The following is a 14,944-nucleotide window of genomic DNA, read 5'->3' as shown; positions in this document are numbered from 1 at the left end:
AGAGCTCAGAAGAACTAAACGTCATCAAGCATCACAATGCCTCCAAAAAACAAGAAACAAAAGGAGCTTGTACAAGATGAGCGGTTCCAGGCTGTTGTACTCACAGACTGCTTCGAAACTCGTTTCATGCCCCTCACTGCCATCAAGCCAAGATGCCTTCTTCCCCTTGCAAATGTTCCTTTAATCGAGTACACTTTGGAGTTTTTAGCAAGAGCAGAGGTCAATGAGGTGTATTTGATGTGCACCTCGCATGCTGACCAAATCCAAAAATATATTGATGAGCTGCGTTGGTCAGTAAACTCCCCATTTACAATTACCACTGTGGTCAGCTTAGAGCTGAGATCTGTTGGAGATGCTATGAGAGATTTGGACAACAGAGGCCTTGTTACAGGTGACTTTTTACTCGTTTCAGGTGATGTCGTCACCAATGTTGACTTTCCTAAAGCGTTGGCGTTCCACAAAAGTAAGAAAGCTCAGGACAAGGATCACATAATGACTATGGTACTTTCGGAGGGAAGTCCGCTACACAGAACCAGAACCAAGCTCGATCCTGCCGCTTTTGTTCTTGATAAAGTCTCCAATCGTTGTCATTACTACCAGGCCCTCCCTAGAGCAGATGGTAAACCGTCTGCCATCAATATTGACCCTGAGATTTTAGATGACATTCAGAACGACTTTTCCATCCGTAATGATCTAATCGACTGCCACATCGATATCTGTTCCCCAATTGTGCCTCAAATTTTCCAGGAGAACTTTGACTATCAGACCTTGCGAACAGATTTCTTGAAGGGTGTCTTGACTTCAGACTTGTTGAAGAAAAGTATATACGCTTATCTTCTCGACGAGTCTGAGTACGGTGCTCGTGTGGAGAGTTGGTCTACATACTCCTCGATTTCACAAGATGTTTTGGCCCGTTGGTGTTATCCGTTGACACCAGATGCTAATTTGGTCGATTCTTCTTACAGTTACGAATTTAACCACATCTACAAAGAGGACAAAATCATTTTAGCCCAATCCTGCCGTATTGGCAACAGTACATGTATTGGCGCAAACACTTCAGTGGGTAATAATTCCGCTGTGTCAAAGTCCGTTATTGGTCGCAACTGTCGAATTGGTGCCAATGTTAAGATTCTCAATTCTTATGTGTGGGATAATGCTACAATCGAAGACAATGTTACTATCGATAGCTCTATAATTTCTGGTAACAGCATCATCAGGAGCGACGCAGTTCTCAACAAAGGCTCCGTTGTTGGCTTTGACGTTGTGATAGGTGCTGGAATGGAAATTCCCGCATCTACGAGAATTGTCGACAAACCCTTGGTAAAGGATGATGATTTCTTTGAGACGTTCAGCTCAGATAGTGAGTCGGAAGAGGATGATTTGACTGTCAAGGCTGGAACTAAACAAAATGACATTGAATATGTGGGTGAGGATGGTACAGGTGTTTTGTACATGTCCGACAAAGAACTCGACGAAGACTCCGAACTGGAAAACAATTCTGTCACCAACTACGCAGGCGTGATGTATCAGCTTTCAACCTTGAATCTCTCCGACGACTCCATCGCCTCTATCACAAAGCACAAAACTAGAAAGCGGAGAGCTTCCAAGAATAGAAGATTGTCGATCACTTCTTTTGTTTCCACTGATTTTGAGGCTGGTGGCTTCTCGGATGATGAAGAAGAAGAGGATTTCACGAAGGAAGGTATCGCTACCGTAGAAAGATCGATCGAGCAAAATCACGACATCGACACTGCAGCTCTAGAGCTCAATACCTTGAAAATGTCAATGGATGTTACACACCACGAAGTGAGAAGTGTTACAGTTAGAGCTATGATCAAACGTATTGTGCACTTTGTATCCACTGAGACGTTGAATGCAATTATGGCAACCAATAAGGTCTTTGGCACCTGGAGTGGGTTGTTCCGCCGTCAAACATTTTGTGAAGCCGATAGAGTGGACTTGATCCAGATAATACAAAGTGTATGTGCCGAATTAGACACAAGCTATGGCCATGAAGTGCTTTTCGTCGCGCTTAGGAATTTATACGACAATGATTGCATTGGTGAAGGAGACATATTCATTTGGTGGGAGAGCCCAGAATCACAGGCTTCAGAAGATTTGATCCGGGTTCGCAGTTTGACAGAGAAGTTTGTTGTCTGGTTGCAAGAAGCAGAAGAGGAGGACTCAGATTAAAAGGAGACCAAAACATGGTATCCTGTCAATAGTTTAGATGAATAATTACACTTACCGCTACAATACTTAGATCTCACGAACGAGAAATCCTCGTTTATCCTATATTTTCAGACAGTGGTCCAATTAATTGTGTCATACAGAAAGAGGCTGCACCCACCGATACACCCGAGCATGTCACGTTTACCGTTTGGAATTGATTCAGGTTGACATATCTCAACAACGAGCTCGAATTTGCATAGCTATGTTGATTGAAAAAAAGAAATGAGTTCTCCTCTAATATCCTACATGTGTACCTGATCTATATAAAAAGAAATGTGATACATTTCCACGAAACCGACACCGAATCGATCATTGTAGCTCTGCCCAGGCAATTATCACAGGACAAATAAAACGGCTAACACACGAGCCCATCAACGCTTGGCCAATGAATTCTCAGCATTTTCGCCTGATTCACTGCGACCATTTAGCGCATATCCTTCTGAGATGTGCATCGCCATGGTAAAATGTGCTGCGCACAGGATATGGACTGCTCTGCAGGCGCGTACCACATCACCTTAAACGAAGGTATACGATTATATGGTGCAACTTTCACACTCTTGACCACATTTAAACATTTTAACTGGCTCGTTTTTCTGGAATCCACAATATACTGCCACATTCCTTAGCGTCTCTACCACAGACAATCACTTTTCACGAACCAGAGTATTCTATTCAGCTCTTTTTCCCTTGGTTTGCTCTTGTGTAACTATTGCTTGCATTGCCGCACAAAGACTTTAGATCAGATCAGCTCTAGTATTTGACCGTCAAACAATATCTTCAGACCCGTTTTAGTTCTCGAGTATACAAAGCCAATCAAATTCACATCGAAATGCCATACGACGCTATTGTTATCGGTGCTGGTGTTGTTGGACCCGCCATCGCAACCGCTCTTGCCAGACAGGGCCAAAAAGTCTTGATCGTTGAGAGGGACTGGTCCGAGCCAGACAGAATTGTCGGTGAGTTGATGCAGCCCGCCGGAATCAAGGCCTTGCGTGAGCTTGGTCTCGCACAGTCCATTTCCAACATTGATGCCGTGTACTGTGAAGGTTACTACATCAAGTTCCACGACGAGGAGGTGCGTATCAAGTATGCCAGCAAAGAACTTTGCCAACGCACGTCGCCTTTTGACCCTGTTCCCCAGTGTGTGTTTGACGGCAATGACAAGCTCAGCTCTGACGACAAGGTGTTGAGCGCCAAAGACTGGGAGGCAGATGAATACGTGCGTGGTGCCTCTTTTGTTCACGGTAAGTTTTTGACAAACCTTCGAAAGATCGTCCGTGACGAGCCAAACGTTACCTGGATCGAGGGTAACGTCACCTCCGTTACCAGAGATGAAGCAAACCCAGATCATGTCACCGGTGTCTCTGTCAAGACCTCGGATGGAAAGGTCAAAGATTACAAGTCCAGTGTTACCATTGCCTGTGATGGTATTTGGTCGAAGTTCAGAAAGGAGCACAGTGAAAATTATATTCCCCTGATCGGTTCCTACTTCGTTGCTTTAGCCTTGAAAAACGCAAAACTTCCAGCAAAGAATCGCGGAAATGTCATCTTGGGTGACCATGCCCCAGTCTTGGTCTACCAGGTGTCGGAAGACGAAACTAGAATGTTGTGCGCTTACAGAGCCACTCGCCCTCCATCGCTGTCAAACAATGACTTCTTTGATTACTTGACCAATGAGGTCATGCCTAATATCCCTGAGGAGCTCCATCCTAGTTTTAAAGAAGCTATCGCTTCCAAGAAATTCCGTGCCATGCCAAACCAATTCTTGAGTGCTGCCAAACAGGGCCTGAAGAATAGAGGTTTCATCATGCTTGGTGACTCTCTCAACATGAGACACCCACTTACTGGTGGAGGTATGACTGTCGGATTGAACGATGCTGCTTTACTCGCCAAACTTTTGAATGAGGTTGACTTGAGCGATTGGAGAGAGGTTCAGACTAAGCTCTCAGTATTCCACAGAAAGAGAAAGAACTTGGATGCTGTCATCAACACCTTGTCTATTGCATTATATTCGTTGTTCGCTGCTGACACCAGAGCACTCAAAATCTTGCAGCAAGGATGCTTCAAGTATTTCCTTCTTGGTGGTGATTGTACCGATGGCCCCATTGGTTTGTTGTCTGGTATGATGCCATTCCCAATGATGCTCTTCAACCACTTCTTTTCTGTTGCATTTTACTCAATCTACGTGAACTTTGTCAAGCGCGGTGCTTTGGGTTTCCCCATCGCCCTCTACGAAGCTCTTGATACCTTTGTGACGGCAGTCATCGTGTTCACACCATACTTGTGGAACGAGTTGGTGAGATAGAAGCATCCAGGATTTAAATTATTGAAATGAAATTATAGACGGTATGAATGAGGGAGCACAACATGACTCGATGGAATGTCCCTAAGAACACATTCACTTTTTTTTGCGACTCAACGCTATTCGCTTACGTATATCAAAATTATATAGGAATACCAACAAAATTATGAGATATAATACTTTTCCTATATTCAGCATATTTTTCGAATCGAATCGCCCTATTGCTGAGCGTCATAGACGGTCATTTTTTCCTTTCCGCACACAGCAAAGAGCACATGTGTGTGTCATTAGAGAAATTTGAGGAGACTGATAATGAAGCGAACAAAATTGAAGCGAAACCATGCCCCCAAATTGTTTGAATATTTTCCCCTCAATTTACGTAAAATAGAATAGTCTTGGAAAGCTGCAATTCTCTGGTCCGTGGTTGTGCTTTCAAAACGGGATTTGGCATAGCCGCACCCGCTGTATGCCGTCCTCTCCATCCACTTGCCGTATTCTCCACCAATGTACATATTATTAACCCAGCTTACTCTCTATCGAAGAAACGTCTGGTAACAATCGATACTCTTCGCAATGTTGGAAAGTACCCCACTCATGCCTCGTGCCAATGCTAAGTCTATGACACAAACCATTGTCTCTGGAACAATGTTGACTTTGAAGTCTTCTCCCGTCAACTACCTTCTCTTTTTTGTGCCATTGGGCTTATTGGCGGGGCTTCTTGGTTGGGGCGCCAATGCTGTGTTCTGGATAAATTTCTTTGCCATTGTTCCTTTGGCGCTGATTCTTGCGTTTGCTACCGAGGAGTTGGCTGAACACACGGGCCAAACTGTGGGCGGATTGTTGAATGCTACTTTCGGAAATGCTGTGGAGCTCATTGTGTCGGTGATTGCTTTGAAGGAGAAACAGATTAGAATTGTTCAGGCCTCCATGCTTGGTTCGATTCTTTCTAACTTACTTTTGGTGTTGGGATGCTGTTTTATTGCTGGTGGAATTACTCGTGTTCAACAGACGTTCAACCAGACCGTAGCTCAGACAATGTCGTCTCTCATGGCTTTGGCTACCGCTGGTCTCTTGATTCCAGCTGCTTTCCATGCATCCATGCCTAAATCTGACAAGAACATTGATTTCCCAGATCCTAACTTGGATTCAGACTTCAAGATTTTGAGCTTTTCCAGAGGCGTGGCTATTGTTCTTCTTTCTCTCTACATTCTCTACTTGATTTTCCAGCTTAAGACTCACAAGGCTCTCTTTGAGGAGCAGTCTCACGAGGATGATGGCATTATCACCACATCTTTGCCCGTAGATGGCCAGCAAAAGCCCGAGACAGAAACCCTCTCCGTATGGGGCGCTTTGGTTGTTCTAATCTCAGCCACAGTTTTGGTGTCTTTCTGTGCTGATTATTTGGTGGGTGCCATCGACGACATTGTCGAGCTGTCTGGGTTGTCTAAAACATTCATTGGTTTGATCGTCATTCCAATTGTGGGCAATGCTGCAGAGCATGCAACGGCTATCATTGTGGCAATGAAGGACAAGATGGACTTAGCCATTGGTGTCGCTGTTGGATCCTCTCTTCAAATTGCTCTTTTTGTTACGCCGTTCATGGTTATCATTGGATGGATCATTGATGTCCCTATGTCGTTATACTTCTCTACATTTGAAACTGCCATCATGCTTGTTTCTGTCTTCATCACCAATTTGGTCATTCTTGATGGTGAGTCTAATTGGTTGGAAGGTGCTATGCTTCTCAGCACATATTTGATTGTGGCTTTGGCATTCTTCTACTATCCTGACACTCTTGCAAACTAATTGAGCCTCTTGTGTACCTAATGCATTCTAACAAGCTGAGTATGTGGAGAAGCAAGTGGCTGTATTAGCGGTGACACCCGGGTTGACCCCACTTAGAGAGGCGCAATTGCAAGTATGCTAACGGCACCTAGACCAATTCAACATGAAATTTTATTTCTTAGCACTTGTGTGGATAAGCACTAGATTGGCCGCCAAGCGGAAGCCGTAGAATGCTAAATTTAGTGCCTGGGAACGCGGCCCAGGAGTGTCAGGCATAATGTTCCGAACCACTATCGGAAGAGGGCAATCATTTGACAAAGACCACGAAAAAAAAAACTAACAATCTCTTAATAAATGCGATTTTTCTAACATAGGCTTCAGCTTCCCATGGGTAACTACATAGTGCCAATCCGTAGACCTAAACATTAGATCGTGGTGACAATTCCTAAAGATCCTAATAGCACAGACTAAAGTGGGACAAGTCTAAAAGCACGCTAATACAATCGTCTATACCGAAATGGACAAGACGCCAAAGTCACCCGTTGCAAGGGACAACTCTTACGACAATTAGACCCTTGTAACCAGATATGTCCTAGGCACTAGTCTGGCGCGACGTGATGGCTTTTCCCGGAAAGGACAAAATGGACACTTAAAATGCAAAAGTTGAAAGAATAGTCCTGCAGACAGCAGTATTTACGACAGGGGGAGTTGTTTGTTGTGGGTCCCTCACGGTCAATTCGCGGGCCTTTGGCACTGGGGCCGCCCCAATGAGACACAATAACCGGTATAACAGCGGTAAAGGAATGAGGCCAAACTTTAGACCCTTTGCGCCGATACCTAAGTGTCTTCAAAAGGAATTTGGAAGCGAAATTTGGGCATAATCGTGCTCATATCAAATATTCAGATCTAAGTGGAAAAAATTCTTTTTGTGAGTTGAATTGTGAGTGGATCTGTCAGAAGTTAGCTGTGCCGTTCAAAGCTCGATCAACACTGCCGCTGCATAGGCGCGGTTGTCTGCAGAGCATGCATCTAGTTTGACGCCCCCACGCAGGTGCATAGGCTCATTAAGTCGCACTTGAGTACGCGTTTCTGCGAAGGGCAGTTGGTCCATAAAAAGACGCATTTTCCCGATCCTTTTCATCTCTTTCGTGGAACTTTTTCATTTCTGGTCTTTCTATTTAACTGCCCACCTCTCATTATCTTACGAGACTCCCTTCACCCTGCGTGACTACTTCCTGCTATTATATTCACTTGGATAACTGAACAAGCTGGCTTATTCTGCTCTTTCGTCTGAATACTAATAACCAACTCTCGAACACTTTCTATCTCACCCTTTTTTTCTTCTCGAACACATTATACTTCTCATCATCTCAACTTCATTATCGATCTTTTGCAATGTCTGACACTGAAGCCTTGAAAATCTTTTCCAGACAGTACGTCTCCAACGAGATGGTCGATATCTTGGTCGCCACGACCAATTCTGTTATTCAAATCAAGAATGCCCCACAACAAGACTCTACCAAACTTGTGTCTTTGAGAAAGTTCATCTGTCGCTTGATCGAACACTCCAACGTTCAAACGCCCACACTCATGACCGCTTTGGTTTACTTGAACAGATTGAGGGGTGTTTTGCCTGGCAATGCTGTTGGTATGGGTACAACGCGCCATCGCATATTCCTTGCATCGCTCATCATAAGCGCTAAGACTCTCAACGACTCTAGTCCTTTGAACAGACACTGGACAAAATACACAGACGGTCTCTTGACGAATAAGGATGTCAATCTGGCGGAGCGTGAGCTTATTTCTTTGTTGCGCTGGAATCTTACAGTTCCAGAAAAGGAACTCGTCGTGGTATTGCACCCTTTTCTTGTACGCATCAAGAACGATCTTCGCAAGAAACAGGAGGCCGAAAATAGACAAAAGTCGGAATACTACCGCATGTCGAACTTCCAATCAAACAACTCTCTATCATCTACCAAATCATCCATCTTCTCATCTACTAGCTCATTGAGAAGCTCCCCATCATCATACCACAACTTGGTCGAGAGTGCGCCCAGGACACCTCTAAAAGAGAAATCAATCCCAGCTATGAACTATCATGGCCACGGCTATTCATATAAATCAGCTTCGGACATACTGTCTCTTGGCCCAGCTCCCCGTTTGAGAGCAAACTAATTCTTCTTGAATACCATCTTCGATGAGTTTTCTTCATCTCCCAACATCTACTTGGATGTAATGATAGATCAGCCACCATTTTCGGCTCATGTACACTTAGCATAATCTTACGACTTTCATTTCCAACATATGTAGCCATCACTTCCGTGTCATTGTTGATCGCTTAACTTTATTTTTCTACAAACGACCTTAGACCGAAAGTCCAGCCAATACCAGTTCGATTATTTTTTATTAAAACCTCTATAGACAAACAAACCCCTTAGTGATCATGCTGCTCCTTCTCTGGCTCAGGCTCAACGGTGATCATTGTGTCAATTCTCAAAATCGAGATACAGGCCTCCAAAGCGGACTTTAAGGATTTGATCTTAGACACCGTAGGCTCTAAAACACCGGTTGTGATCTCGTTAACAACTTTGCCATTGATCAAGTCAAATCCATAGTTCTTGTACTTCTTACGTTTCAAGTCATCTTTCAAAGCCGTCTGGGATGCAGCATGATATGATCTCAACTTGGCAATCAACTCGGAAGAGTCTTTAGCGGCATTGATAGCTAGAGTCTTAGGAATGATAAGTAATGCGTTAGCGAACTCAGCGATAGCCATTTGTTCTCTCGATCCAACAGTCGTGGCGAATCTTTCCAAGTAAATATTAAGAGCAGTTTCAACAGCACCTCCTCCTGGCACAATATTGCCGCTTTCCAAGGTACGCTTGACCACACTCAAAGAGTCATGAATAGATCTTTCCATCTCGTCCAAGGAGTAGTCGTTAGGACCTCTCAAAATGATAGAGGATGAGCTATGTTGCTTAGTGCCCTTCACCAAAATACATTCGTCATCACTGATCTTAGTCTGGACGACCTCTTCGGCTTGTCCCAAGCACGAGGCCTCGAACGTCTCCTCGCCGTCCAAATTTGCCAAGGTACCGACAAGAGTAGCGCCAGTAGCGCGGGCAATACGACGCAAGTCTTCTTTCTTACATCTTCTGACAGCCATAGCGCCAACCTCGACAAATTCTTTCAAACACAAGTCATCGATACCCTTCGTTGTGAGAATGACATTTGCGCCAGCGTTGATGATTTTACGGATTCTCTCGATGATAATGCCGTACTCTCTCTTTCTGATCTCTTCTAATTGGTCAGGGTCGTCGATGTTGATCTGAACACCCATGGCCATACGTGCTTTCTGCAAGTTCATGTCCAAACAAGCAATACGAGCATTCTTCACGCACTTGACCATGGCCTGCGAAGCAACAGTACAGTTGAGCGCGTAACCATTGACCAACATGGATTCGAGAGAAGACTTACCGTGTGCCTTCAAAATGTTCACAGCCTTGACAGGATACTTGACCTCACCCTTAGGGTTGGTGGTTTTGACAGCCAACATGGCATCCACGACCATCCGAGCAAAAAAGTCTGAGTCAGATCCGATAATCTTGGACAGCATAGAGGTCTTTGCGATATTGACCATCGTCTCCTTGCCCAACTCATGGACACTTTGAGAGAGGACTTCGTTGATGTAGCGAACTGCCTCCTTCAACGCGAGTCTGTAACCAGTAATGATGGTGGTAGGATGGATCTTGTTTTTCACCAACTCGTTGGCTCTCTTCAAAAGCTCACTGGCAATGATCACCACGGACGTGGTTCCATCACCTACTTCTCTATCCTGTTGCTGGGCCAATTCGACCAAAATCTTACCGGCAGGGTGTTGCACATCCAACAAAGACAAAATGGTGGCACCATCGTTGGTAACGGTGACGTCTCCAATGTCATCTACAAGCATCTTGTCGAGACCAACTGGGCCCAACGATGACTTGACCACGTTGGCGACAGAGAGCGCAGCCATAACGTTTTGGTTACGGACATCATCTCCAGAAACCTTCTCGCCCCCTAGGAAGAGGGTATCTGAACGAGCAGTGGAGAACATGATGTTGGTGGTGGGAGTTTGGGAGTGCACTTGAGACGGGGGTTTTTCATACTTAAGCATGGAGACAAAAATGGGGAAAATGAGGAATATTTGAGAAATAAAATTGAGAGAGTCTTGTCTTTTTTGGATATCAAGATTATTCTGTGCCTGAAAATTGTGAATCATGTTTTAGCGTGAACAGCTTCAGAGCATGTCTATGAAAATGACCTAAGGGTGCTATCAGCAACACACCCGACAATGATAGTGTAATACAGTGCCGCTCTGAGAAAAGACAAAATTATAAACTGCAATTTGGAAAATAAATGGATGTTTTGTGTCGTCAACTGTTCGTGGGCATTGTTTGTGTCTGTGAGTGTACTATAATCCTTACATTGAAGAGAAACAATCGCAGCCAAAAAACTCAAAGAAAAACCACTTGAATATAAAATGAACAAGTTTACAAATTGCAGAATTCTGTCTATAATACAATGTTAAATATTGTCCGGGTCAGATCTGGTTGAATAGATGATCTAGACTGTCACAGAAATGAAGAACTCCCAAATGAGAACTTGCTTTAAAATCCAGAGAGGCCGGATTGCCCCACAAATTATCTTCCAGAAATTCAGAAATGGGAATGCGCCTATTTGAAGAGGCTGCTTTAGTACCCCACATCATGTGAAAATTATCGAGCTAACAGTATGTCTCGAGTAGTCGTTACAGGGATAGGCTTGATTACGCCGCTTGGAACTGGACTCAAGCATACATGGAAGAATCTCATCAGTGGGAAATCTGGAATTGTCCTGACTTCTGTGTTGCCAGACTTTGAGTCAGGTAAGTGGAATCAGGTACCCAGTAAAGTCGTAGGCAGGGTTCCTATTGGCTCGAAAGAGACAGGAGGTTGGAATGTCCTTGAGCATTTGGAAGCTTCTGAGGCTAGGAGATTGGCTCTCTTTGCACAATACGGTCTTGCTGCAACTGCCGAGGCCATTAACGACTCCAAGATAGATCTAGAAAGCCTTGATAAATCCATGGTAGGTGTGGCAGTAGGCCTGGGCATTGGTTCATTTCCTGATGCGTACGATAACTCTGTTGCGTTTGAAACTGGCGGCTACAAGAAGGTCCAGCCCTTGTTCATTCCCAAATTGCTCAATAATATGGCTGCTGGTAATATATCTATAAAGTATGGCTTAAAGGGACCACTTCATTCCGTATCTACGGCATGCGCTACCGGACTCAATGCTATTGGTGATGGCTTCAACTTCATCAAAAACGGGTATGCTGATGTCATGATTTGTGGTGGATCCGAGGCTTCGCTACATCCGCTAGCATTGGCTGGGTTCGCAAGGGCAAGGTCGGTAGTGACTGACTTTGCAGATGAGCCACATGCAGCTTCAAGACCATTTGATGGATCTAGAAGTGGATTTGTGTTGGGAGAGGGCTGTGGTATTCTAATACTTGAAGAGCTAGAGCACGCTAAAAGAAGAGGCGTATCTCATTTCTACGGAGAAGTCACCGGGTACGGCCTTTGCGGCGATGCTCATCACATAACTGCACCTGAAGCTTCTGGAGAGGGTGCTTTCAGGGCCATGGAAATGGCTGTCAAGCGATCTGGCTTGGATCCAAGTGAAATTGGCTACGTGAATGCCCATGCAACATCAACAGTGATCGGAGACCGTGCAGAAAATGAAGCGATAAGAAGATTGTTTGGGGCTAATAGCGAGTTGTGTGTTTCTTCTACTAAATCTTCCATCGGTCACCTTCTAGGGGCCGCGGGCGCCGTTGAGGCTGCTTTCACTTTGAAGGCTTTGGAGACGGGCGATATTCCACCAACATTAAACTTGAAGAATATCGGTGGGCACAAAGATGACAACGTTGAGAGTTTTTCCAAGTTCAACTACGTTCCAAACAAAAGCATACACAAAAACATCAATCATGCATTATGCAATTCTTTTGGCTTTGGAGGAGTCAACAGCTCTGTTGTATTTTCTAAAGTAAAAGAAGTATAAATAATTGAATGAAAATCGGACCTAATATGTATTGAAAAACTTGTGATACCCATAAATATACATGCGACATTCCCATTCACTATCCTCAGCATCCATTGGAAATTTTGTTTCTAGGAAACTTGAAACCTGCCATATTCCATGAGGTATGATTGTTATTCATATAGGCTGGAAGGTGTGAATTGATATAGTTCGTAGTTGGGTGTCCTGGAGGGTCGCAAGTCATACTTATGGCGTTGGATGGTTGATAAACCCGAACATAGTCTACCCTCATATGCAAGGGGAAGTGAAGAGCTGGCCAGTCGATATATGCCCAATTATTCGATAAACCCAAGTTCATGATGACAGACATTGGTTCTTTCGATATCCTTCGGAATCCGACATTACCATTAGGACCAAATGCATATGCATAAGAAGTAAATGTAGGATCCTGACCAACGTACCATGTGATGTATCCTTTATCATTATCGTTCAAATACTCGAAACCATATTCCTGGAACTTATTTGCCCCATCTCCGTGCTCATACCAAGTGACATTCAACGTTGATATACAAGAGACGGCCTGTTGGACTGGACCACCGGCATAGGTATTCATTGTTGAAACCTCAAAATTATAGACTTCCATGAAATTGTAGTCAGGCATATACCAAACATCCATAGGAGCAATTTGATAGGATTGCGACACGACACCAACGAAAATATGTGTATCTGTTGCTCCTTCAACAATATCAATTTCAGGAGCTCCTCGTCCGGTTCCTCTGTTAGGATGGTCCTCGCCCGGGCATGTGCAAGCATTTAACTTTTGACCAGGTAAGTAAGAAATTCCATCGGGTGACGATTGGTTGGCGGTGATACCAGCGTCACAACTATCGTAAGTATAAGGCCAAACACCTTCAGAAGTTGCCAAGTATCCAGGGCGAGCTAAATTACCAAGGGTCCAAAGACCTGGCCACAAACCAGAGACATTACCATATCCTGGAAGGTTTGCTGAAGTGACGATCATTCCTTGGGTAAAGCAAAGCTTATTCCACGATTGGACCATTGCTGAACGGTAGAATAAACCGTGGTTTTTTATAGCATCAAGAGTAATTGTCAAAGTACCGTTGTTAGTAGTGACGGCATCAGGGTCGTACCACTCCAAGTCTTTCGTGGCGTAGTAATTAAGATCGACCGCTTCGAAAAACTGGTCATCTCCCGGGTAGAACGTTCTACCAACGGCATTAAACTCATCGGAAAAGGTCAACACCCAATCTTGGCCTGTGCGCGTTTTCTTGGTGTAAGCCGATTGTGGAGTATCAGGATCAATGAGAGAAGTACGAATTGCAGCAGAGAGAGGGTACTGGTAAGCAGTAAGGATCTCATATGACAAAGGCTTGTTGTTGGAAGTGACATGACTGAATGTCAACACAGGCAACAACACAAACACCAAAGCCGCGGCAAAAAACAAAATTACAAAACCAACGATGCCCCAGGCCGAACGGCGGTCAAGATGCTTCAAGTCATGCATGAAGCGATTTTTGTCATACTCAGCATCAGCGATGGGGTCAGGGTTGTGCAAGTAGTCGTCGTCTTCCTTCTCATCTATGTGGAGCGGAAACTGAGACGCAGGGTACCCACCAAATGGCGAAACGTCCATGGTATTTGTGAACGGGTCATTGAGTGCCGGAGAACTCGACACCAGAGAGCCGTTGGGCGATACGCGGTGGTAGCCCAGGTTGTATTTCGCCTGGTTGTTCTGAAACTGCGAGGCTAGAGAAACAGACGATATCTCGCGCGACGGCAAAAGTGGATACCTATCGAAGGACGACGGTGGAGCAAAGCCTGTTGGAGAAGAGCGCTCATTCAGCCGAGCTCCATCCATCATGACGTCGTGCACCCCTTCGCCAGCGGCAGGTGGGTTTATTCTCTGGGATGAGTAAAGATGTGAATACAGGTCATGTTCGTTCAGAGACGAGGAACTACGGGTAAAAGTTTGTTGTTGGTCGCTAGGGTATGGGTTGTGAGGGCCCGCTTCGTCTTCGAAGGGATCAGCAGGCGTGGACCGGGACGCTGCGGCATTCAGGGTCAAGTTTCGTTGTGCCATCTGGGTCAGAATGTCCTTCTATTTCTCTATAAATGGGTAGTTTCGGTTGCGATGGAACAAGGGAAAGATATCGGGTCACGGAACTCGGGTGGGGAATAATATCGGTGGTTACCAGGAACGCGTTGAAACCAGCTGCAGCTCTGAGACTAGTAGCTAAGGGGGAAAAAGGCAGGGCCAACTGGGTGAAAAGTGAGATGATGTTATTTCAGTACCAAAAGGGTTCTAGAGGTACGCATGTCGGGGTTATGACACACCTGCAGGCAGGCGGGTATGGGGCTGAGGATAGGTGAAGCAATGAAGAATCACAATGGGAAAGGTACAAAAGAAACGCGCTCAATAAGCTATTTTTGGTCCGCACCAGATCTCTCGAAAAGCTCCCGGTATTTTTCCGCAAGATCCTCGGCTTGGCGCCAATTCTTGTGCACCCTATCATACACACTGACAGTATGTGGTCCTGCAGACCA

The 14,944-nt window shown here is 44.8% G+C and overlaps 7 protein-coding genes across 7 annotated transcripts; 5 read left to right on the top strand and 2 right to left on the bottom strand.

The window, feature by feature from the left end:
• Positions 1-36: 36 nt before the first annotated feature.
• Positions 37-2,193, top strand: PUMCH_003172 (uncharacterized protein; the record flags this gene model as incomplete). Its single annotated transcript, XM_063022151.1, has 1 exon — positions 37-2,193. One exon carries the CDS (start codon positions 37-39, stop codon positions 2,191-2,193), a length of 2,157 nt encoding a protein of 718 aa, XP_062878221.1.
• An 868-nt stretch (positions 2,194-3,061) lies between these two features.
• On the top strand, positions 3,062-4,537 carry PUMCH_003171 (uncharacterized protein; the record flags this gene model as incomplete). Its single annotated transcript, XM_063022150.1, has 1 exon — positions 3,062-4,537. The coding sequence occupies one exon, from the start codon at positions 3,062-3,064 to the stop codon at positions 4,535-4,537; it is 1,476 nt and encodes a 491-aa protein (XP_062878220.1).
• Positions 4,538-5,107: 570 nt separating this feature from the next.
• PUMCH_003170 (uncharacterized protein) lies at positions 5,108-6,340 on the top strand (the record flags this gene model as incomplete). Its single annotated transcript, XM_063022149.1, has 1 exon — positions 5,108-6,340. The coding sequence occupies one exon, from the start codon at positions 5,108-5,110 to the stop codon at positions 6,338-6,340; it is 1,233 nt and encodes a 410-aa protein (XP_062878219.1).
• A 1,374-nt stretch (positions 6,341-7,714) lies between these two features.
• Positions 7,715-8,494, top strand: PUMCH_003169 (uncharacterized protein; the record flags this gene model as incomplete). Its single annotated transcript, XM_063022148.1, has 1 exon — positions 7,715-8,494. The coding sequence occupies one exon, from the start codon at positions 7,715-7,717 to the stop codon at positions 8,492-8,494; it is 780 nt and encodes a 259-aa protein (XP_062878218.1).
• Positions 8,495-8,753: 259 nt separating this feature from the next.
• PUMCH_003168 (uncharacterized protein) lies at positions 8,754-10,580 on the bottom strand (the record flags this gene model as incomplete). Its single annotated transcript, XM_063022147.1, has 1 exon — positions 8,754-10,580. One exon carries the CDS (start codon positions 10,578-10,580, stop codon positions 8,754-8,756), a length of 1,827 nt encoding a protein of 608 aa, XP_062878217.1.
• A 512-nt stretch (positions 10,581-11,092) lies between these two features.
• On the top strand, positions 11,093-12,400 carry PUMCH_003167 (uncharacterized protein; the record flags this gene model as incomplete). Its single annotated transcript, XM_063022146.1, has 1 exon — positions 11,093-12,400. One exon carries the CDS (start codon positions 11,093-11,095, stop codon positions 12,398-12,400), a length of 1,308 nt encoding a protein of 435 aa, XP_062878216.1.
• Positions 12,401-12,485: 85 nt separating this feature from the next.
• PUMCH_003166 (uncharacterized protein) lies at positions 12,486-14,480 on the bottom strand (the record flags this gene model as incomplete). Its single annotated transcript, XM_063022145.1, has 1 exon — positions 12,486-14,480. One exon carries the CDS (start codon positions 14,478-14,480, stop codon positions 12,486-12,488), a length of 1,995 nt encoding a protein of 664 aa, XP_062878215.1.
• Between the last annotated feature and the right edge of the window lie 464 nt (positions 14,481-14,944).

This window comes from Australozyma saopauloensis, chromosome 4, assembly GCF_035610405.1.
Source record: "Australozyma saopauloensis chromosome 4, complete sequence".
NCBI lineage: Eukaryota > Fungi > Ascomycota > Pichiomycetes > Serinales > Metschnikowiaceae > Australozyma > Australozyma saopauloensis.
The sequence above is the reverse complement of the archived record's forward strand: the minus strand, read 5'-3'. Positions and strand labels throughout refer to the sequence as shown.